This window comes from Panicum virgatum, chromosome 2N, assembly GCF_016808335.1.
Source record: "Panicum virgatum strain AP13 chromosome 2N, P.virgatum_v5, whole genome shotgun sequence".
Taxonomy (NCBI): domain Eukaryota; kingdom Viridiplantae; phylum Streptophyta; class Magnoliopsida; order Poales; family Poaceae; genus Panicum; species Panicum virgatum.
The window spans coordinates 3,578,549-3,602,587 of NC_053146.1; the positions used below are offsets into that span (position 1 = coordinate 3,578,549).

The window sequence follows — 24,039 nt, forward strand, 5'->3', positions numbered from 1 at the left end:
TTGCATTGCAGTCGCAGCAGCCAGCAGGCAGAGGCAAAGCCTGGAGGAGGAGGATGAGCACCATGAATGCATGGGCACTGGGGCCCTGCTGCCGGCAGGCCGGCTGCGGAGATGGGCCACCATGCTGATTCGCTGGGCCTGGGCTGCCGGCTCGCAGTCGCATGTGCACTCATATACATGCTGACATGCATGCCCGGTACGACCGTGCATCGCATGACAATCCCATAGTCCACGGTAATATGACTTGAAGATACTACACAACCGTCTACTATACTCAGACTTGAAGATAGTGTTTCTATAAAATATAACTAGCTAGTCATCCAAGACTCCGTAGACGCCCGATGTGTCAATGTGTCAGTCCCTTTTGTGGCTCAGATAGTGATCACAAGGTGTTTTCAGCAAGCGGTCATATGAGCATTCCTGAGGAACAGGACTTGTCCAATAATCTAAAAGGTTCGTGAAACAAACAAGTGCATATCTGTGACTCTGAGCAAGAACAATCAGAGCTAAGTACAGACCATGGTTACTGTGGTTTTCAAGTATCTCACAGTGTCAGTCAGTCTGGTGCAGCATTGTATTTGAATCACTAGCTACTAGCTGCAGCCATTCTCATGCTCTAGCTCGGCGGCCATGTCTTCAGAATATTTCAGACACCTACAGCTTAATTACGCATCTAGTGCAAAAACAGACGGCTGGCTACCTTCAGATAGCGCCTGTTATTGCTCGCCTCAGATGCCAAGGAGTACACTAAATTCATGCTTCAACAATACACTATCACAAATATAATGTAGGTTACAACTGTATGTGGGTATACAATATAAGTGGAAAGTTAATTCACATTACATCACTGTTGCACATCAATGCACAGTGCAGCAAAAGAGCGTCATATCATATTTACAGATGCATCTACACAATCAATATAATAGCTAGATCGAGTACTACATTTTCATTTTAAGAAGGCCAATTCTCATCTTTGAAGGCCCTGATGCATTCCACGGTGGACTGGATGCTGCTTGGCATGCCTTTCCCCAGACCAATTCCTCCTGAAACAGGAGGGTTTTCCTGGAACTTCAGAAGCTTCTGCCGAGATTCTTTCCTCATTGCCGTTACATAGTTGATGGCATCCCCGACCAAACCTCTGATGGCAGTTACAGCGTAATACCTTGCTGAATCAAGAGGCATAAAACCTACAGATCAAATTCAGAAGGCAAATCTGTCATTTGTGTGCTGTACATTTGTATATTAATGCTGGTAATAGCACCCGAAAATTGGGTATACAAGGCCACAAATCAATCAAGTATTAGTATAAAGCATACTGTCAGCAGCTTGCTAAGTCTGCAACATTCATATATAGTAAGGGCAGACCAAGCATTGTTGACTGAAGGTCCACTATAGGGCATGGCGAGCACCAAGCATGATGCTGAAAATGCAAGAACATTTCACGCCAATTACTTGCTAATTGATCCTATTTTAATTGCGTTTTCCACAGGAAGAAATAATAGTGGTACACTAACTGAAGCTTCAACTAATCAAAGAAATAATCTACCAATACTGATGATGGCAGACAGTTAAAGACAGTTTGTCGAAGGGAACACAAGTAGTAAAGAGCATCGCAATCGCTGCACAGCAGCTTACCACTGTCCTCGTTGTTCCTGATGAGGACGTGCTGCGGCAGGCCGATGCCGACGCCGGCGAGCGTGAAGCCGACGCTGAACCCCACGCCGCACCCGGCGCCGACGTACCCAATGACCTCGGGCCCGAATCCCCAGCCGACGCCGCAGCCGAGGCCGAGGCCGACGCCCCAGAAGGTGCCGGCCGTGGGGTGCACGGGGTTCCAGCGCTCGTTGTTGGAATCGAGCCCTAGAACTCTACTCTTTCACGCACGAACGGAGGAGGAAGATAAACAGTGCACTCGCACAACAATGGCGATGAACGCCCCGGCCGCCACACGGCCTGTATGTTGGCACTTGTATTGATAAAATGGACTCGACTCAACCTAGAACACAAGGATTACAAGACCATATATAGACTTAGACACCACAGCTCCCCCGCCACCATACTCCGGCGAGCACTGCGCCCACGCACGCACGTTCCTAGCGACCCGGCCTTCTCCACGTTCTGAGCAACGAACTCCACGCAAGAACCGGTCTCCATCCTCATCCGCTAGCCAAGTGGCACCCATCACGCTGCCGCCGCGATCCTCCCTGACTTGGTCCTCCTTGGTTGCAACAGACAGGCGAACACGCGCCGCACACGAGCTCGCCGCGCCCTGGGACACGGCCACACCGGCAACCAACCTGATGCGCCTTCATCCTTGCCGCTGGACCCGAACACAAGCACAAACTCGTGCACCAGCGAGCATCCTAACTACGGACTCAATCGATCCTACAGACCTAACAGACTCGAACGCAAACGCCACCCGCGCACACACGCGATGTTCTCGACACGAACACGACACGCACACGCCACAGCCACACCATGGCGTGGTTTATTCCAACACTCGTACCGCCCGAGCACGCCCTTGATGATCATCCTCGGCTTCACCGGAATCTCAACAAGAGACGGAACAGCCAAGTCAGTAACCTCAGAAAGATTCATTTTTCCGTACAAAAAGGAGACGGAAGGAAGAGAAAAAATGGTGGGCTGCAGTGAAGTACCAGGTTGAGCTGGGCATTTGCTGCCGCTGGCTCGGCTGGTGTCGGGCTAGCCGGCGGCGGCGGCGGCGGCGGCGGCGGAGCGGGAGGGGGAGGCGGGTCCTGGAGCTGTGGGGAGTCGGGCATCAGCTGCCGCTGCTGTGAAGAAGCCTCTGGGTTGGTCGTGACGCCGCCTTGCTGGAGCCTCTTTCCTCTTGGCGCTGTGCCTGTTCGTGCGGTGCGGTCTCCCGAGCTTTGGGAAAACCTTATCGCCGTCTCGTCGTCGTCACTCGTTCCGGTGACCTGTCCCGACTCTCAACCCAATCCAAAGCGAACCTTCCGCTAGATAGTTTGCTTGTACATCCACTCGCGACTCAATAACTGGCCCAAAACAGCCCATGAAAGCTGGCCACCTATTTTTTTTAGTCTTCAACAAAAATAAAGGCGAGATGGTGAAAGTGTTGGACCACGTGCAGCATGGAGGACGCTGGACGCGTCATGAACAACAGATGAACTCTCTCCATGATCAGGTCAATCAGGTGCTCATGTTAGCAATTTTTTGTTTGTTTTTTCCTCTCAATCTCCAAGGCATTTGCTCAACCAAAGAAGCCTACGGATATTTTTCTTTTCAGTCCAGCCACTCCCTTCCTACTCATGGCCCTCGCAGCTTTCTCCTCAAGCCTTATCTCTTGTCTTGTTAATAGAACTTGAAAGTATAAGTATATTCCTCCTCGGATTAAAGCTTTTACTTGGAGGTTGCTTAGAGCATCTCCAAAAGCTCTTGTATTTATGAATAGCTAAAATTTTGATATAGCTATTTGAAGTGCATCTAGGCCGATAGATGTAATGGTAAGTTTCGGTGATTAATGACAACCGTATGCGACTAACGTGTGTTTTGAAGGAAAAATTAATGATTGATTTAGCCCCATATGAAATGTGAAAAGAGACCCCTCAATTCGGAACAATCATGCGTGCCAAGGACTCAATTTCAAAGATTAAGGACCTTTCTAGTCTCAAGTGTCACAAGGAGATGAAGGACACTTGATTTAGATAGGGTTTATAGTTTTTAGTTCTTGACCGTACTATTAAGAGGGGTTCGTGAGTTATTAGCTTGATCAAAATTGAGTTGGCCTTAGAAATCTTGCACACTCGCTCAAAAACAGCTCAAGATAGCCAATAGAAGTTAACACAACACTTGGAAGAAGAAACAATCGAAGTTACATTGAAATCCAAGTCAATTCAGCTGAAAACCAGGAAAAACAGCAGCACCGGTTGAACCGGTGCCCTAGCGTCGGAGCATCCGATACTTGGTGGAAGGACCGATGCCCTGTCGGTCTATCTCCTCTACATGAAGGCTGAAATCCAGTATAGCACCGGTTGAACCGATGGTCAGAAAAGTAAGCACCGGTGCAATGAAAGTTCTTTGTTCCAGAGAGTATGTTTTGGTGGACTTCAACTTCTCTTCAGCACCGGTTGAACCGACGCTTCGGAATCAAAGCACCGGTGCATTGAACGTCCTATGTTTCAGAGAGCTTATTTGAATTGATCAGTGAACCTCTTCAGCACTGGTTGAACCGATGCCCCTACGGAGCATGCACCGGTGCATTGAAGCAAGCCTGGACACTGTGTCAGAACCCCAACGGCTACAATTTGGACACAGAGAGACCGGTTGAACCGACGCCTCAAAACTGACACCCATCGGTTCTTCCGGTGCTCACGGTTTTTCTACAGTGGACTTCCAACGGCTATGTAACTCCTTCCACTCTATATAAGGGCACCCCATGGCTCATTTCAGTTGCCTTTGACACCCTGAATACTTGAGGCCACCCTTGAGAAGAAGAGAAAGTGCTTTGAGCAAACAAGAGAAGATCTAGCATTTTGTTTGTGCTTCAACCTTGAAGAATCCATCATTTGCAAGTGTAGCAAGTGTGCTTGAGCTAGGGCCAACTGAGTGTAGGTCAAGTGAAGGCTTAGGAGCTTGTTACTCTTGGTGTTTGACGGCACCTAGCCGGTCTTGGTGATCGGGAGGTTCTTGGTGAGCTCTTGGAGTTTGTGGGAGCCCCAAGACGAGAAGTTTGTACACGGTGTGAAGCTCGCCGTTCCGGAGATGGAGAAAGAGCATTCTTAGTGATCACTTGCTTTTTGGTGGAGCAAGGGAGCTATACCCTTGTGTGGGTGCTCCAACGTGGATTAGGGGGGAGCGTCAACTCCTCGATACCACGGGAAAAAATCTGGTTGTCTCGTGTCCTTTACTTTTACTTCAAGCATTTAATTCCTTCTGTTGCTTTTCTTGCTTGTAGTTTGACTAGGACAACTTGCTTGTTAGCGTGAGCTCTTACTTAGGATTTGATCTTACTAGTGTGCATCCATCTAGGCAAAATGATCATGATAGTGTGTTTACCTACCTAAGGACCCTTTGCTAGCATGCTCTAGTGACTAAGTTTCGAATTTATAGATTGGGCAATACTAGTCTAGGTTAAGGACTAGTTAGAAATTCGAAAAAGTCCCAATTCAACCCCCCTTTCTTGGGCCACGATCCTTTCAATTGGTATCAGAGCAAGGGCTCTCTTTGTAGGCTTAAAATCCTAGAGAATGGCCGGGGGAAGTGGTGGTCCACCCAAGCTCTATGGGAGAAACTATGCTTATTGGAAAGCTCGCATGGCGGGTTACCTTGAGGCTATAAATCCCATCGCTTGGGCGGTCACGGAAAAACCTATTGTTGGTCCGTGGAATGAGGATCAAGTCAAATATGGTGCTAGAGCTAAGAATGCTTTATTTGATGCTCTTAGTGAGGAGATCTTTGCTCGTGTTCATAGCAAGAAGACCTCTCATGAAATTTGGGAAGCAGTTGAAGCTATCTATGTTGGTTCTAAAAAGTTTCGTGAAGGAAAAACTTAATGAATTCAAAATGCTTCCAAATGAATTGGTTGAACAAATGTTTGCTCGATTAAATGTGCTTATTGAGGACATTAACGCTCTTGAAATTTCCCCCTTGTCTAACAGTGACATCATACGGAAGATCCTACATTGTCTACACAAGCCCAAGTACAACATCGTCACCTCATTGCTCTATGAGAAGGATCTTGAAACGCTTGAAGTGAGTGATGTTGTTGGGAAGATTCGATCTCATGAGATGTTTCTCTTGGGAGAAGTTGATCCACCGCAAGACAAGAGAGATCTTGCACTCAAAGCTAAGAGTGATCACAAGTCCAAGAAAAAGAACAAGTGCAAAGTTCCATCACCAAGCTCAAGCGAAGATGAAGCTAATGAAGATTCAAGTGATGAAGATGGTGATGTTGAGCTAGCACTTCTCATGAGAAAGACCTCCAAGATGATGTCAAGGTTGAACAAGAGAGGGTACAACTATGACCCTAAGAAAAACAAGTTTCGTACCCGGAAGAGCAAAGACAATGTCAAGAAAGTTTGTTACAATTGTGGCAAATATGGTCATCTCTCATATGATTGTCCGGAGCCTTCAAAGCTCAACAAGAAACAAGAAGATGGTGACAATCAATACAAGACTTCAAAGAAAAATCATGAGAAGAAGGACCACAAGAAGAAAGGGTCTTTCACAAGAAAAGAGAAGGTCAAGGCTTTCCTTGGAGAATGGATCACGGATGGTGAATCCTCAAATGATGACTCAAGTGATGAAGAATCAAATAAAAAGATTGTGGGGATTGCCATGCATAATGATGAAGATGATGGTGATGAGGCACCTCTACCTCCACCACCCATGTGCTTCATGGCAAGAGGTAACTCCAAGGTGAGTGATAATGATGACTCCTCTAGTGATGAAAGTGAACATTGCTTATCTCCTATTGAAGTGCAAAACATCCTAGAAGAGTACCAACAAGTGATCAAGAAGTACAAATCAAAATGTAAAGTTCTTGAAATTGAATATGCCAAGCTTAAGGCCTCAAATAATGAGTTAATTGTTAGGCACAATGAGATAATAGAAACTCATGATACAAGCATTGTTCCTAGCAAACAACTTAGAGAGGAGCATGACAAGCTACTTGTTAAGCATGATGAATTAAATGTTAAATATGAGGAAGTAGTTGTGCTTAACAAGTCACTTACTTCATACAACAAAAAATATAAGCTTGATTATGCTAATTTAAATATGAAGTATCAAGAACTTGACCTTGCCTTTGATGCTTTGGATGAAGAACTAAAAGAAACTCAAACAAAAGTCATCAAAGTCAATATAGCTACTTCTTGTGATGATCTTGTGAAGTTGCTTTACCCTACTACTTGTCATCATGCTTCTCCTTCTTGTTCAAAGACTAACCATGATAGGGAGAAACAACTTGAGGAGGAAATTGAAAGCATGAGCAAATGCATGTTCAATGTGACAAGAGGAGAATACTTGCATAAGGAGATTCTCTTCCACAATGCAAGGCACTTTGGGACAAATGGACTTGGATCATTTCCCAACCCTCCGGAAAATTGTCCCAAGTCGCCGGAGCTCATGGCATGCTTCAACAAGGAAGTTGGTTCATATTGTCAACATTGTCAAGTCACCGGGCATCACACAAGGGAGTGTCCAATTCCTACACGTCCACCTCCTACCTTGCCTCCTAATTACAAGTCTCAATTCAATGAAAATCATTTCTTGTTAAGCAAGCTTAAAAGTGGCAAGGTTAAGGCAAAGTTTATTGGCACTCAAATTAAGGGAAAGCTACCACGCCAACTATGGGTTCCTAAAGCTTTAGTAACTCATGTCAAAGGACCCAAACTTGCATGGGTTCCCAAACCTCAAAAGTGATTCACTTGTGTGTAGGTGAACTACAAAGCCGGTGGCAAGCATTGGGTGCTTGATAGCGGATGTACACAACACATAACCGGCTATGTAAAGATGTTCACCTCACTAGATGAAGATGTGGGCAATTATGAACATGTCACCTTTGGTGACAACTCAAAAGGAAAAGTGGTAGGTTTGGGTAAGTTAGCCATAACCAAGGATCTCTCTATCTCTAATGTGTTGCTTGTTGAGTCGGTTAGTTTTAATTTGTTATCTATTGCTCAACTTTGCGATTTAGGACTAATATGCACCTTTAGTCATAGTGAGGTTGTAGTGACAAGCAAGGAGGACAAAAGCTTAATATTTAAAGGATTTCGACATGGTAACATCTACCTTGTTGACTTCTCATCTAATGATGCAAGCTTGGCGACATGTCTCTTCTCCAAGAACTCCATGGGTTGGCTTTGGCATCGCCGCATTGCTCATATTGGCATGAGTCAACTCAAGAAGGCTTTCAAACGAGGAATGGTGGTTGGTGTTAAAGATGTTACATTTGACAAAAACAAATTGTGTAGTGCTTGTCAAGCCGGGAAGCAATTTGCATCATCACATCCCATGAAGGCTTATTTGTCAACATCAAGAAGCTTGGAGCTACTACACATTGATCTCTTTGGACCAACCACCTACAAAAGTCTTGGCGGTAACCTCTATTGTCTTGTAATTGTTGATGATTATTCAAGATACACTTGGACTTTCTTTTTAGAGGACAAGAGCAAGACTATGGGGATCTTCAAGATTTTTGTCAAGCAAGCTCAAAATGAATTTGACTCAAGTGTTGTGAAGGTCCGGAGTGACAATGGCACGGAGTTTAGAAACACTCAAGTAGAAGAGCTTTGCAATGTCTTGGGGATCAAGCATGAGTTTTCATCAACATACACACCCCAACAAAATGGAGTGGTGGAGAGGAAGAACAAGACATTGATCACTCTTGCAAGAGCAATGTTGGATGACTATGGCATCTCACAAAGATTTTGGGCGGAAGCCATCAACACCGCATGCCATGCATCCAACCGAGTTTATTTTCACCGCTTCTTGGGAAAAACACCCTATGAGCTTCTCATTGGGAGGAAGCCCAACATCTTGGGAAATGCTACATATTCAAGAAAAGGAAGCACCTAGGCAAGTTTGAAAGTAGATGTGATGTTGGTTTTCTTATTGGTTATTCATCAAACTCCAAAGCATATCGAGTATTCAATAGTGCTACAAGCAAAATTGAAGAAACTTGTGATGTGGAGTTTGATGAGACTAATGGCTCCCAAGGGGAAGTTTTCTCTTGTGATGATGTAGGTGATGAACCACTTCGAAAAGTCATGAAGAACATCGCTATTGGGCAAGTCAAGCCAAAGGAGGAGGTAGAAGATCTACAAGTCTCATCCACTCAAGTTGAAGCCACTTCTAAGGATGACTCAAAGGATGAAGACAAGTCTACACCATCACATCACCGTGATGAGTCATCCGATGAAGAAGATGATGCCTCACCTCCTTTTCATGATGCCCAAGATGAACAAGTGGTTGAAGAACAACTTCCATTTGATGACACGCACATCACAAGTGAACAAGCCCAAGCTCAAGATCAAGATGATGAATCACTAGAAGAATCAACGTCTCAAGCACAAGAGAGGCTTACAAGAACTTCAAGTAATCATCCCATTGACTTGGTCATGGGTAACCCCTCTAGTGGAGTAAGAACTCGTAGACGTCAATATGCCTCTTTTTGTGAACATTACTCGTTTGTTTCTTGCTTGGAACCCACAAATATAGATGAAGCTCTTGAGGACCCAGATTGGGTGATGGCCATGCAAGAAGAGCTCAACAACTTCACCCGCAATGAAGTTTGGGTTCTTGAAGAACGTCCTCAAGACAAGAATATCATTGGTACTAAGTGGGTCTTCCGCAACAAACAAGATGAGCATGGTGTAGTGATTCGCAACAAGGCAAGACTTGAAGCCATTCGTATCCTTTTAGCGTACGCTTCACTTCATAACATGAAACTCTTTCAAATGGATGTGAAGAGTGCGTTCTTAAATGGCTTGATTAATGAGTTGGTATTTGTTGAACAACCTCCCGGGTTTGAGGACTCTAGATATCCTAATCATGTTTATAGGTTGCACAAGGCGCTCTACGGGCTCAAGCAAGCGCCAAGGGCTTGGTATGAACGCCTTCGTGACTTCCTTATCAACAAGGGCTTCAAGATCGGGAGGGTGGATACAACTCTATTCACAAAAATCATCAATGAAGAGCTATTTGTATGTCAAATTTATGTTGATGATATCATTTTTGGTTCAACTAACCCCACTCTTTGCAAAGAATTTGGAGAAATAATGGCTAGGGAATTTGAGATGTCCATGATCGGTGAGCTCAATTTCTTCCTTGGGTTTCAAATCAAGCAATTGAAGGAAGGGACATTCATCCATCAAGAAAAGTATACAAAGGATATTCTCAAGAAATTCAAGATGGATGATTGCAAGCCGATCAAGACTCCAATGCCAACTAATGGACATCTTGACTTGGATGAAGGAGGTAAATCGGTTGACCAAACTCTCTATCGTTCTATGATTGGGTCACTTCTTTACCTAACCGCATCTAGGCCTGATATCATGTTTAGCGTATGCATGTGTGCCCGCTTTCAAGCTAATCCTAAGGAATCACACATTAGTGCCGTTAAGAGGATCCTTAGATATCTCAAGCATACGCCTAGCATAGGCTTGTAGTACCCCAAAGGCGCTAGTTTTACACTTTTGGGATACTCGGATTCGGACTTTGCCGGATGTCGTGTGGATCGCAAGAGTACATCCGGTGGGTGCCACTTGCTAGGGCGCTCCTTAGTCTCTTGGTCGTCAAAGAAACAAAATTCCGTGGCCTTGTCAACCGCGAAGGCGGAATATATTGCCGCCGGGGCTTGTTGTGCTCAAATCCTCTACATGAAGCAAAGCCTCTTGGACTATGGTGTAGTATTAGATAGGATCCCGCTCCTTTGTGATAACGAGAGTGCCGTTAAAATTGCTAATAACCCGGTTCAACACTCTCGCACCAAGCACATAGATATTCGCCATCACTTTCTAAGAGATCATGTGGCAAGGAATGATATACTACTTTGTGGTGTTCGTTCCGAAGATCAATTGGCGGATATCTTCACTAAACCTCTAGATGAAAGCACCTTTTGTAGGTTGCAAAGTGAGCTTAACGTTTTAGATGCGTCTAACGTCATATAATTGCCTTGTCATATAGATGCATTTCATATGTACATGTGCTAGGGGCTTGTCTAACCTTGTCAAGATAGTGATGAACATGGGTCTTGCATGAGCCGGTGGTCTTGGTTTCGCTCATGGCATGAAGAATGGTTCATCATGAAGAAGCTTGACGAGGGTTCAAACTTGACAAGATAGATTTAAATTTTTTTACTATGCATATGCTTGTCATATAGAATGCACCCATGTTTAATTTCTCGCTTTGCATTGGTATTGCATCACGTTAGTAGCATCTCAAGGGAGCAAATCACACTTCGAGAAAGATATTCATGCTAAATATGATATATCATCTCCACAAGAGTGATAAGATCAATTTTGTGCTTTCATGCCTATTGAGCCACGTCCTATCGAACTTAAAGTTTCAATCTCTAAGTTCATAGGCAAAGTGGCTCATACATTTGGTTTTTGTGTTTAAACCTCGCAGTTCATAGGCAAAGTGGCTCATACATTTGGTTTTTGTGTTTAAACCTCGCTTGGATCTTAATTTGCTTATGTCTATGTAAAAGCTTGCGAGCACTTAGTATGAGTGTTTGAGGGGTGAGGTTGTCTCTCGAAAATGGTCCAAAATTGTCTGTTTAAGGCTTTGGTTTTGAAATTTTGGATCAGAAGTAAAGTTTGTAGTTCAGCAGAAATTTTCCTTAACCACCGGTTAAACCGACGCCTGGTTTTTCTCTTCATCGGTTCAACCGGTGCTTAAAGTCTTCGTGGCTCGGTTTCTGCATTGCCTCTGGAACAACCTCCTATTTTAACACCGATGGCCACCGGTGCTTCCGATGCATGGCGGATGAACCGACGCTTCAGCATCGGTTCAACCGGTGCTACTGCGTGGAGTAAATGGCCCTTGCATAGCCTCTGGACCTTATTCCTGCCGATGCACCGACGCCCTGTCGGATGTTCCGGTGCCTCAGTGGCGGATCTTCCGGTGCCCCTGTTGACCACGTTTCATTTTTAGTTCAGATACGGTCAACGTTGTTCCGATGGTTACACCGGCGCTATTTCTCTGAACCATCGGACCTTCCGGTGCCTAGGGTTGGTGGGCCCGCCCGTTTTGTTTTCACTTAACCCTTCCGCGGGCCCACGCGTCAGCTTCACTGTTTTTCTTCCTCCACGCGAAACCACCGCCCTGCACCCGCGCCCGTACGCCGCTCCGCCGCCGCCACTCCTGCGCCGCCCCTCTGCTGCCGCACGCGCCCCACTCCTGCTCCTCTACGCCATCGCGCCTCGCGCCACGCCAGTGCCGCGCACGCACCGCGCCTGCGCCTACGCCTGCGCCGTCCAGCGCCGCCGCCCTGCTCCGCGCGCCGCCGCCATTCCAAACCAGCGCCGCCGCAGCACCTTCCCCATCTCCACGCGCGCTCCTCTGACCTACTCGCGCCGCTGCCAGGGCTCTGACCCATTCCCTAAACCCTTTGTTCAGGCGCCCTCAAGGTGTTCGAGGAATTGCCTTTTAGGTTTTTCTTCGGTTTCTTCTCTGATTTGCAAGGGTATGGCCTATACACTCTTCAGGGATGTGAAATTCCTTTGATACATCATCCTTTGCACACATGTTTACACATATCCTTGCCTTGATCACACACATAAGAATCTTGTCACCTATCTTTGCACATGCTCACATAGATATCTTTTTAAATCTTTTAGCATGTCATCGATATCAAGGCTGCTATCCACTAGATTTCACGTCATAGGCTCAAATCAAATCTTTGTTTTGACTCTCTATGATAGATGGCTGGTGACAAGAAGGGCAAGGGTAAGATGGTTGTGCAGAAGAAGAAGAAGCGCACCCGTGAGGACCGCGAGCGAGAGCAAGCTGAGGCAGTTGCTGATGCAGCCGATAGGCAGGGATCGCTCAGGATCAGGGATCCTCAGGTTCAGGGGGAGCCACAGCAGCAGTTACGTCGCTCAGGACGTACTCAGATAGCTCAGGCCACACCTGAGTCCCGCTCACGTCCACGGACTCGAGGTGGTGGCACTCAGAGGGGAGCAGGTCATGCACAGCAGCAGCACACCGATAGTCAGACTCAGACAGGAGGTCAGGACAGTGGTGAGGAGCTGCCCGAGGTTGAGCTTTTCGATCTCAGGGGTATTCCAGGACCTAGGGTCAAGAGACTGCGTTATGTGACCCCGGAGCAGTGGTTTCCCGAGCAGAGGGATGTTGGAGTTGATCGTCGCTTTTACACTCTGCTTCAGGAGTCCTTTTACCATACCTACTGCCAGTTGGACATCAAGATCAGTGAGCACAAGATGCTCCACTGGGTAGCTATGCGTGTAGCAGCAGGTGGGACTCCAGTGCTTCCTCTCTTCGAGAGATATGTTGGATTGCCTGCTCTACTCAGTGAGAGGTCCATATACATTCGAGAGTGTGTTCGAGTTTTCTACGCCACTCTGTTTATTGAGGAGGACCGGCAGTTTATAGACTTCATGTTCCAGGAGAGGCACTATCGTTTGACCCGAGCACGACTGGCTACCTTTCTTGGAGTTCAGATTGCCGAGGAGCCACACTTCGTACACTTTCAGGCTTATGGCAGCACGGTACCTCCTCGTCGTCCTCATGAGTCTCACGTCCCGTCTGACGAGGAGATCAGTATTCTCTTTCAGCAGCCATTCCTACCTGGCAAACCGAGGACTCCGGACAGGCTGACTCCCATGGCGCACTCTATCCACCTAGCTCTTAGGAAGAGTCTGTTGTTCCGGATTGGATACAACGAGGGGATTACAGCTCTGCAGCAGTGGCTCTTACTATATATCATGACAGGTCGTGACTTTGATCTTGTCGACTTCTTTATCTGCGAGCTAGAGGATGTGATTTTGGATGGGATGACAGTTCACCGTCGCCATCCGTTTGCTCATTGGATCTGCTGGATTCTTGCTCAGCTCAGTCAGAATGAGCATATGGATGAGCTGGAGCACTCGAGGACACACTTCAGTTTTTACTCACCTGCTACTCCTCGAGACGGTCGTCGTGGCTCGAGAGGCCAGCGCCGAGCACAGCGGGTTCTGGATGAGCGGTTCTTGGCTGAGGGCAGAGTTGCAGACGATCCGATAGCAGCCGAGGACGCTTCACTAGCAGCAGCAGAGGCCCAGCTCCCACACTACCTGATCACAGACTCGGAGGACTCGGAGGATGACGAGGATTTTATTCCCACAGTTACTGTTCCTCGAGGTGCTAATGACGATGAGGCAGGATCCTCCGGTGCAGCACGAGCCCCTGCTCCTCCAGTCTCCACTGCTCAGGTCACTCAGCCCGATGCACTTGCTGCCATTCTTACTCGGCTATCAGATCAGCAGGACAGATTTGCTGCAGCTCAGCTGAGCATGCAGGCCGAGCAGGCTCGTCAGCAGGAGGCCCAGACACTTGTTCTTGAGGGCATTCGGCAGCAGCAGGAGGCCATGAGGTTACAGCTTCAGCAGCAGTCCCAGATCCAGCAGCAGATGTTCACATTCTTCTCGAGATGCTTCGGTCAGCTGTATCGTCACACTGGACTGCCTGAGCCTTAGCTCCCTACACCCCAGCAGCTCCAGTTCGACCCCACTGCTCCCGCTCCTCCTGTTGGCGGTTTTGTGCAGACACCCTTGTCATCCTTCCCGCTGTCACCATTTCTTCAGATCGGGTTGTTTGCCAGTCCTGTACCTACTGCTGCTCCGGCTCCGGCTCCACAGCCTAGTGTTTGGACTGCCGAGCAGCGTGCAGAGTTTCTTAGACAGCAGCAGATCTTACACCAGCTCCAGCACCCCTCGGCTCAGTCACTCACGTTCGAGTCACCTTCACAGCCTGAGGTGCTCCGTCCGTCCGTCGCGCGCCCAACTCAGCCAGACCTGACTCCCGTCACGTCTGCTCCTCCGACGGACTCCACGGTCGTCGCCGCGCCAGCTTCTACCGCTACTCCAGCTACTTCTGCTGCTCCGACGACTCCGGTCGAGCAGAAGTCTTCTTCGGTCGACGACGACTGGACGGACGACGACGCCGACGACTCCGCCGCTCAGTTTTCCACCGGACCCAGCAGGAAGACCCCGCCTTCTCCAGCTCAGGATTAGATCACCTTTCTTTTTGGTGCTTTGTTGCCAAAGGGGGAGATAGATAGGGGGAGTAGAGATAGGGGGAGCTTGGTGGTTTGTGGCGTGATTGGATCTTCATGGTTTTTGTGTATGGACATGTTATTTGGATATTATGTATGCTCTGTGTTGACATGTCCCTACATGTGCTTTATTTCAAGTAATGCATGCTTGTTTATCGCTTTCAATTTCTTATCTTGTGTATCTCTACTTTGTGTTGTCATCAATCACCAAAAAGGGGGAGATTGAAGTGCATCTAGGCCGATAGATGTAATGGTAAGTTTCGGTGATTAATGACAACCGTATGCGACTAACGTGTGTTTTGAAGGAAAAATTAATGATTGATTTAGTTCCATATGAAATGTGAAAAGAGACCCCTCAATTCGGAACAATCATGCGTGCCAAGGACTCAATTTCAAAGATTAAGGACCTTTCTAGTTTCAAGTGTCACAAGGAGATGAAGAACACTTGATTTAGATAGGGTTTATAGTTTTTAGTTCTTGACCGTACTATTAAGAGGGGTTCGTGAGTTAGTAGCTTGATCAAAATTGAGTTGGCCTTAGAAATCTTGCACACTCGCTCAAAAACAGCTCAAGATAGTCAATAGAAGTTAACACAACACTTGGAAGAAGAAACAATCGAAGTTACATTGAAATCCAAGTCAATTCAGCTGAAAACCAGGAAAAACAGCAGCACCGGTTGAACCGGTGCCCTAGCGTCGGAGCATCCGATGCTTGGCGGAAGGACCGATGCCCTGTCGGTCTATCTCCTCTGGATGAAGGCTGAAATCCAGTATAGCACCGGTTGAACCGATGGTCAGAAAAGTAAGCACCGGTGCAATGAAAGTTCTTTGTTCCAGATAGCATGTTTTGGTGGACTTCAACTTCTCTTCAGCACCGGTTGAACCGACGCTTCGGAATCAAAGCACCGGTGCATTGAACGTCCTATGTTCCAGAGAGCTTGTTTGAATTGATCAGTGAACCTCTTCAGCACCGGTTGAACCGATGCCCCTACGGAGCATGCACCGGTGCATTGAAGCAAGCCTGGACACTGTGTCAGAACCCCAACGGCTACAATTTGGACACAGAGAGACCGGTTGAACCGACGCCTCAAAACTGACACCCATCGGTTCTTCCGGTGCTCACGGTTTTTCTGCAGTGGACTTCCAACGGCTATGTAACTCCTTCCACTCTATATAAGGGCACCCCATGGCTCATTTCAGTTGCCTTTGACACTCTGAATACTTGAGGCCACCCTTGAGAAGAAGAGAAAGTGCTTTGAGCAAACAAGAGAAGATCTAGCATTTTATTTGTGCTTCAACCTTGAAGAATCCATCCTTTGCAAGTGTAGCAAGTATGCTTGAGCTAGGGCCAACTGAGTGTAGGTCAAGTGAAGGCTTAGGAGCTTGTTACTCTTGGTGTTTGACGGCACCTAGCCGGTCTTGGTGATCGGGAGGTTCTTGGTGAGCTCTTGGAGTTTGTGGGAGCCCCAAGACGAGAAGTTTGTACACGGTGTGAAGCTCGCCGTTCCGGAGATGGAGAAGGAGCATTCTTAGTGATCACTTGCTTTTTGGTGGAGCAAGGGAGCTATACCCTTGTGTGGGTGCTCCAACGTGGATTAGGGGGGAGCGTCAACTCCTCGATACCATGGGAAAAAATCTGGTTGTCTCGTGTCCTTTACTTTTACTTCAAGCATTTAATTCCTTCTGTTGCTTTTCTTGCTTGTAGTTTGACTAGGACAACTTGCTTGTTAGCGTGAGCTCTTACTTAGGATTTGATCTTGCTAGTGTGCATCCATCTAGGCAAAATGATCATGATAGTGTGTTTACCTACCTAAGGACCCTTTGCTAGCATGCTCTAGTGACTAGGTTTCGAATTTATAGATTGGGCAATACTAGTCTAGGTTAAGGACTAGTTAGAAATTCGAAAAAGTCCCAATTCAACCCCCCCTTCTTGGGCCACGATCCTTTCACTATTATGTAAAACGAAATAGCTAGCGAAAAAGGGATGAAATCCAACAAAAAAGGACGTACCCAGTGCCGTAGTCTCCCGCACTGCGGGGTCTGGGGAGGTTATTAGCGGGAGGTCTTTCTCACACATCGTGCAATGTGTAGAGCCTACCGCTCGAACCTGTGACATCTCGGTTCACAGGCGGCAAGCACTACCACAGCTTCTCCAAATTCCAAAAAGTGATGGCTAGCGTTCAGCGCTAGGCAAAGGTGCCTAGCAGCACTCCCTGGATAGAAAACGAGGATAGAAGATGAGGTAGATAGAGTTTCTGTTGGATTGGGTTTTTTTGTCTTCCTTTTCTTTTTTTAGCCAACTCACCCAAGATACAAGAGCTCTTGAAGATGCTCTTAGGCATGCTTTAGCCACTGGCCAAAGGAGCTTCTTCTTTCAGTAATAAAACATATGGTTTTTGCAAATTATGTGGTTTACCTGAAACTGATTTTCATCTCTTTTTTTAGTGCTCTTTTGCTAGAGCTGTCTGGTTTGCTCCCCATCCTCCTTTGAGAACAGCTTCTGGTGGAGAGAGCTTGCAAAACATTTTAGTGGCTGTTTTGAACAACAATTTTTCTGAGGATATGCTCCAAGATGTGCTCACCAGGCTGTGGTAGTGGTGCCTGTGGAGAGCAAGAAATGATTTCAGAGAAAAATGTACTAAAAAAACTTTGTAATCCTGACAAGCCGTTAAGGGGCTACCTTGAATGAATCAGGTGGGGGATCCCCCCCGCCCCCCCCCCCCCCCGTTGACCCTCAAAAAAAAAAGAAATGATTTCAGGTTTAACAATAAAAGGTGGTCTGTCAGTAAGATTTCTCATGAAGTTTTGGCTGATGTTCAAACTTCAGATAGTTTTGCTTCTATGCCTAGTTCTACAACTCTTCATGAACAGGTCAGCAGGGATGGTCAAGGTGCTACGGAGCTACATTTTTTTTTCTCCTATCCCTTTTTCACAAATTGTTCCTGTTTTTCAGCCACAAAGCAACACAGTGCAACATCAACTCCATGCCTTCTTTACAGATGCAGCTCTTGCTCGAGATGGAAGTCATGATAATTCTCATTGGGCAGGTCTGGGTGTATACATCTCTTTTGCAGGTTCTAATTCTCAGGGTCTTTGTGCATTCGTGCAAGAAGAAGAGTGAGTTTAGTTCTGATGGCTGAATTGGCGGCTATGACGCGGGCAGAAAGGGTGGCAAATGCTCTTCAGCTACAAGCTGCTATTTTTCACACAGATTGCAAGGAGGCTGTTTTGCAATTGCAAAAGGGGAGGAGGTTTCTTTTCTGGAGGTTGAGGCCACTTCTCTCTCACTTTTCAAGCCTTCTAGACTGCTGTTCTTTTGAGGTGGTTAAAATTTGTAGACAAGAGAACTAGTTTGCACATTGCCTTGCTATGCAGGCAAGAGCCGTTCTTAATCACGGTTCTATAGTATTCTCTTGTACTTCTCACCACCGTCTATCTCTTTGCGCTGTTCTTACAGCGCTTCAGAATGTAACATGGGATCAGTTTGATCTCATTTATGTCACAATGTTCCTAACAAATAAAGTGAGTTGTTATTAACAAAAAAAAGCCTGTGCTCTTTTGCTTTTTGGGCCGCGGATGATTTTGCACAGTTTCTGCATGTTTGTAGTAGAAGTTCGGCCCGTCAGAGGCCTCTGGTAGGATTCAACCCGAAACAGAGGAAATCCATGTTAGCTTGAGAACAAAATAATTCTTAGTAAAGTTGAGTTCATGCACACTACATATAGGTACATTAACAGAAACCAAAAAAGGGTTTAGTTTTATCAGATTTATTAACGAGAACGGGATCAAAACATACAGTTGTCAGTAGGCACATAAACAAATTACAACTACAACATTTGTTCTGAAGCAAACCCTACACAACCAAACTACTCGTGATTAGGTGACAAGCGCAACAAAACCGGTATCTTGTTCTCTCAGGCATGGAAGGAACAACAGGAGTTAGAAAAGGTTCAGAACTGTACAAGAAAACCAATATTCCACTCATCGCTTGGAATCCTTGAAGCCGCCGAAGTTGCCGAAATCTGAAGCGCCAAAGCCACCGGATCCTCTGCCATAACGTGAGGAGCCTGGATCATCGGAGCTCCGGGAACGGCCAAAGTCAGAGCTGTCGTGCCTGCTGAAATCCCCTTCTCCGAAGTCGCCAAATCTATCAGAACGACCAAAACTAGACCTGCCAAACTCATTGGAAGGTCTTCTGAAACCTCCAGACCCACCACGATATCTCGAACCAGAGTCGCTGAACCCACCACCACGATCAAACGAACCACCAAAACTGTCAAAATCACCAAAGGCTCTGGAGCGGTGATTTCCGAAGCCACCATAACTTTCACGGCCAAAAGACCCACCCGTTCTTCTGCTTCCAACTGATCTAGAGCGAGTATCTCTCATGACATTAAACATGTCTGCAGCCTCATCTGCAACTGCCATCTTTGGAAGCTGCACAAAGTAAATGAAAATAAGTGAACTGAGTTTCCATGTCATCTCAGATACCAAAATAACTTCATCAGTATTCAAGATGTATGGTTCCTAAAGTACTTTACCTCTGTGAACCTGCATCCTATATCTTGCTCAATGACCCTTACAGCTCTAGTTTGCTCATATGTATATATCAAAATTGCACTGCCTTTCTTCCCTGCTCGTGCAGTTCTCCCAGATCTGTGAACAAACAACTCTGAGGTATTTGGAATCTCATAATGTACCACCTGAATAGATAGGGGGGATAACAGGTCTTAGTTTAAAAATTAAAATTAGTAAGTGTGCTAAACATCTGCATATAATATGCCCCAGGTCACTTACCAGATCAACATTGGGAATGTCTAATCCACGAGCTGCAACATCAGTTGCCACAAGGATATTGAAGCGGCCATCGCGAAATCCTGAGAGTGTCCTCTCTCTTTGATTCTGTGAAATATCCCCATGTAGCGCCTGACATGGATAACTCCTGCCCATAGCATATGCCAATCTATCTGCTTCTCGTTTAGTCTGAGTAAACACAATGCATTTTCCACCCTTAGCATGCTCCTGATGATTTGAGAGGGGGAACATGATTTTTCTTTTTCAACAGGCAAACCATAAAACACATAAGCACACAGAAGAATACTCACTTTAATCAATGGACCAAGAAGTGATGGCTTCCCAAAGTTGTCAGAGGCAATGGAATAGAGAGAGATTCCTTCTGGCAATTTCTGGTCTGAGTCACCAACCTGAGGAAGCAGAGAAGTAAATGTCTGGGAAAGAATGTAACATATGCTGTGCTGAGAAGAAATCCAGATAATAAAGTTTATGTGCTGATTAGGTGTTCCTTTTTCTATGAAGGAAAACTTTGATGCTTATCTGACGCATCAAACAATGTCTGTAGTCCCAGGAAGATCTATCCAAGACAGGACTCCATATATACTAGTATACAACAGGGCGCATGATTTCCATGAGAAGCTAGGAAAAGTAAGATAAAAGTAACAAGAAAAGGAAGACAAGAAGTCACCCACAAGGTCAATTATAACTGGATCCTTTAAGTACTTGTTTGAAATTTTTCTTATCCAACTAGGCATTGTTGCAGAGAACAGCATACTCTGACGGTTCTGTGGCAACTGCTCCATGATCACCTCAACATCTTCATCGAAACCCACAGCCAGCATCTGATCAGCTTCATCTAGTACCAAAAACTGGATCTCTGAAAGGTTTAAAACACCTCTTCTCAAAAGATCAATAATTCGACCTGGAGTCCCAACCACTATGTCAACACCATAGTTAAGAACTCTGATTTGCTGATTGATAGGAACACCTCCATAGACACAGAGAGTGTCCAACGGAGCAGATTCTCTAAATTCCTTCTCAACCTGCCGAGCAAGTTCTCTTGTTGGCGCCAAGACTATGGCTAAAGGATTCCTACTGCTTCTGCACACATCACACTATGCAATTATTACAATAAATTCTATCTCTCTGGTATATAAATTGAAAGAATTCCAAATGTGAAAGAGAAACTAACCCATTCTTCTCATTGTAGCTAATAATCCTGTCCATAATAGGAATACCAAAAGCCAAGGTCTTCCCAGTTCCTGTTCGAGCACGGCCAATCATGTCTTTTCCTTGCATTGCTGGCTCAAGAACAGCCCTCTGGAAAACAAAGTAGCATGAGCCAGATCAGATTGTAAAACCAATATTATTTACATGTATAGTATCCTTTCAAATGGCAGAATAAAATAGATTCAGACACTTGGTGCTTGTTGTTCTGATCACCTAAGATGCTTAATAGCTACATGAGTGGTCTCTCACAAATATATTGCACGTAGAAATTAGTTACAAAATATATAGGTCACAGCATATGGAGACATCATATAGACTTAAGCCTTATACCTAGTTTAGACTTACAGGATGCATACAGCAGGAAGGCACAGGGTCTGCATTATAATCTACTGATTCCAGTTTAACAGTTGCAAGCGATGCTACAGCTTACAGGTTTGAACCAAAATCGCTGCAAAACCATCGATAGGGTGCAGAATACAAATTCAGGAGCTTGCATTACGTCATATAGATTACTATACATCCCTGATGCCTTTTCTCCCTTCCATGAAACAACCATATTGAATTCGATTAAAGCTACCATTTCAGTAATCCTCTTCTCATATGCATCACCAAGTCAGATTGTAAACCTAGCATATTTACATATACAGCGTCTTTTCAATTAAGATAGCAGCGCAAAACAGGTGCAGATGCACGGCACTTGTTCTGATCTTGTGAGCTTCTTAGTAACTACACATGTGGTCTTTAGAAAATATATTACACAAAGTAATTAGTTACAAAACAAAAATAGGACAAACATTCAGAGCAATCATGTTGAATAAGAATTCTTTTTAACAAAAAGGCAGGTTATGCAGGATGACAAAGGCCTCTGTTCTAATCTACTGATTCCAACTATTGGTTGCAACACATCTTACAGGTTTGAACCAAAATCATGCTGACATCAAACTTTCAGTACTCAGCAGGTTGCAGTTGCAGATTATTGGTGTTAAGACCTCAGTTCAAATTATATCATGGCCGTGTACAGTCCTGATGTTACAAAATTAAGAGATACATTTTCCTCCGTTCCACGAAACAATTCCATGGGACTCAGTTAAAGCTAGCATTTGGATAGCGCTTAAGTTGATTCACATCCCACAATTCTAACAATCCAAAAGCTTAAAAGGACGCGAGTACCATTTCCATTCAAAATCAGACCAAATTGAGCACAAAGCCTGACAGACTGCAACTTCCGATCAGAACGCGAGAGGAGGCACCTGGATGGGGAAGAGCCTGGTGATGCCCCGCGCGGCGAGCTTCTCCACGATCCGCCCGGAGATGCCCAGCTTCGCGATCTCCAGCCCGCCGTCCTCCCCCGACGCCACGCCCGCGACCAGTCCAGACCCAGCCCACGAGGCTGCGGTGGCCCTGAACCACAGCGGGCTCGGCGTGCCGCGGAACGACCGCCGCGGCGGCTCCTGCGCCGGCGCGCGGCGCACGGGGCCGGGAGGGGCCGGCGGCGGGGAGAGGAGCGCCGCGAGGAGGGTCCGCCGCCACCGCGAGGCGGCCGGCGGCGGGGAGGGGGCGAGGGCGCGGCGAAGCAGGGAAATCATCGTCGCTTCGGGCTCGTGCTGGAGAGGAAGGAATCGAGGGATATGACGAGATTTTGTTTCCCCTGCTCCATTTCCTCGCGGGCTCATTGGGTGGGCTGGGCTGTACAGATTACAGAGGCGCCGGGAGAAATCGGCCCAGCATTTGTTTCATTTCATTTCCTTTTTTGTCTTTGTTTTATTCAGTGTTCACGGTTAATCGAAAAATATTCGGCCTTTGATAAAAAGACATATTCGCTGAGTCTTTTTCCAGCACTACCATTTGTTTAAAAAATAGTATAATATTATTCGGGCCATGGACTCGATCAGTTGTAGATTTGCATGCTTCAGGTGATCAGACCCTGTTTGATTTGGACAGTACCACACGTAGCACAAATTTTGACCAACAATTAGGGATACTAAATAAAAATAATTTACTATAGCCAATCATCAATTAATTACCGTCATTAGATTTGTCGCGAAAAGTTACACCCATCCGTAAAAGATTTTGTAAATAAACTTTATTTAGTACTTCATACATGCAAGATTCTTTTTGTAGCGTGAGTAGCGCTAACGAAACAAACATGGCCTCTGACGACAAAGAGGTGCATGAATGTCTCTCCCTGAGACGGCATCACGCCACCAAAGCATCTTGCTATGTGCCTATGTGAAGCGTCCCCTCATAAGAGGTGACTCAAATGTGATACAAATATCGGTCCCAGGATGCTGATAACACATTTATTACATCAGATGGTACATCACCGTATAACTCTATGCGGTAATAGGCAATGAAGTACCACTATCGCGAGGATAACAACTAAAACCCAAACAAGTACGTTAACTACGAAGAGGTCATCAGAGTCTTGCGGAAAGCTAATTTTTATGCATGGGTTTATTTTGAAACTGTGTTTTCCTTAAAACCATTCTTTTATAGCTGGTGGGGTTGATCCACACAGGATCCAAGATTTTAAAAGTTGCTACCTGACTCCTCATCCGCCATAGCACATGGCACAGCTGCCGGACACTTTTCAAAAACAACTCACGCCAACCCAACCATCCCCAGAAGAAACGCTAGTTATGTGACCAAACCATAACTCGCTCAATACCATGAGCATGGCTATTCGAATAGGTTTTAACTCTGCAGAGGTGTGCAACTTTATCCACAAGCGGGGTACCACAGCACGATCACCTTAGTGTCGGTGCAGATCCCAACAAAGCCATTACCCACCTTAGCTAGACCTGACTAGCCAACACGGGATCCACCAAGGGGTCCTTGGCCTTTCACCGAGGTTTAACCGGGGCATAAGTCACACAGAGCTTATCCCTTCTCCTTGATCACCTGTTGCAAGCTTATCCCTTCTCCTTGATCACCTGTTGCTCTCAGCTCTCCTGATGACTATCAGACTAACTAGTGGGGTTTATGCTAAGCCGTTGCCACATACAACAGTCGAGTGGTTTGCACGATAGTTGAGTCAGGCAAGATGACACATCAACTCAGTCCTTAATCGTGACAAGATGGATATCTCACAACCTTCTTGCTCAACCATAAAGGTATGAGCACACCTTCTGGCAATTCACACAGAAATGCCATCCATCTCATCGAGACACATCTTTCATTTATTTTCAACAAATCCACCTTTTCCCTTCCCACACACACACACATTTTCCTTAATAAATAATCATATTTGATGTGTAG

The 24,039-nt window shown here is 45.9% G+C and overlaps 2 protein-coding genes and 1 long non-coding RNA gene across 6 annotated transcripts; 1 reads left to right on the forward strand and 2 right to left on the reverse strand.

The window, feature by feature from the left end:
- Positions 1-752: 752 nt before the first annotated feature.
- LOC120659320 (forkhead box protein D1-like) lies at positions 753-2,940 on the reverse strand. 2 transcript variants are annotated; one of them, XM_039937414.1, is made up of 4 exons: positions 2,658-2,940; positions 2,505-2,538; positions 1,636-1,845; positions 753-1,187 (listed from the first exon to the last, which is right to left on the reverse strand). In XM_039937414.1, the coding sequence occupies exons 1-4, from the start codon at positions 2,778-2,780 to the stop codon at positions 952-954; spliced, it is 603 nt and encodes a 200-aa protein (XP_039793348.1). In that variant the 5' UTR covers positions 2,781-2,940; the 3' UTR covers positions 753-951. The 2 variants fall into 2 exon arrangements, with proteins under 2 accessions (XP_039793348.1, XP_039793347.1); XM_039937413.1 differs by having other exon boundaries at positions 2,505-2,550.
- A 108-nt stretch (positions 2,941-3,048) lies between these two features.
- Positions 3,049-18,303, forward strand: LOC120659321. 2 transcript variants are annotated; one of them, XR_005668976.1, is made up of 2 exons: positions 3,049-3,163; positions 17,832-18,303. It is a non-coding gene; the product is annotated as an uncharacterized LOC120659321 (long non-coding RNA). The 2 variants fall into 2 exon arrangements; XR_005668975.1 differs by having other exon boundaries at positions 3,065-3,172; positions 17,832-18,294.
- A 190-nt stretch (positions 18,304-18,493) lies between these two features.
- On the reverse strand, positions 18,494-22,401 carry LOC120659322 (DEAD-box ATP-dependent RNA helicase 53-like). 2 transcript variants are annotated; one of them, XM_039937415.1, is made up of 7 exons: positions 22,032-22,401; positions 20,744-20,871; positions 20,244-20,652; positions 19,863-19,961; positions 19,555-19,779; positions 19,299-19,460; positions 18,494-19,194 (listed from the first exon to the last, which is right to left on the reverse strand). In XM_039937415.1, exons 1-7 carry the CDS (start codon positions 22,365-22,367, stop codon positions 18,739-18,741), a joined length of 1,815 nt encoding a protein of 604 aa, XP_039793349.1. In that variant the 5' UTR covers positions 22,368-22,401; the 3' UTR covers positions 18,494-18,738. The 2 variants fall into 2 exon arrangements, 1 of the variants encoding a protein (XP_039793349.1); XR_005668977.1 differs by having other exon boundaries at positions 19,863-20,666; positions 22,032-22,387.
- Between the last annotated feature and the right edge of the window lie 1,638 nt (positions 22,402-24,039).

Bases quoted from the DNA above. Each gene is read 5' to 3' on its own strand.
- LOC120659320 (XM_039937413.1), bottom strand. From the start codon at position 2,780: ATGCCCGACTCCCCACAGCTCCAGGACCCGCCTCCCCCTCCCGCTCCG. The intron at 2,551-2,657 runs GTACTTCACTGC...TCTCTTGTTGAG, and splicing joins CAAATGCCCAGCTCAACCTG to ATTCCGGTGAAGCCGAGGAT. The intron at 1,846-2,504 runs ACGAGTGTTGGA...TCGATTCCAACA, and splicing joins CAAGGGCGTGCTCGGGCGGT to ACGAGCGCTGGAACCCCGTG.
- LOC120659322 (XM_039937415.1), bottom strand. From the start codon at position 22,367: ATGATTTCCCTGCTTCGCCGCGCCCTCGCCCCCTCCCCGCCGCCGGCC. The intron at 20,872-22,031 runs GTGCCTCCTCTC...TTTGTTTTCCAG, and splicing joins CCAGGCTCTTCCCCATCCAG to AGGGCTGTTCTTGAGCCAGC. The intron at 19,461-19,554 runs GTAAGTGACCTG...CTATCTATTCAG, and splicing joins ACATTCCCAATGTTGATCTG to GTGGTACATTATGAGATTCC.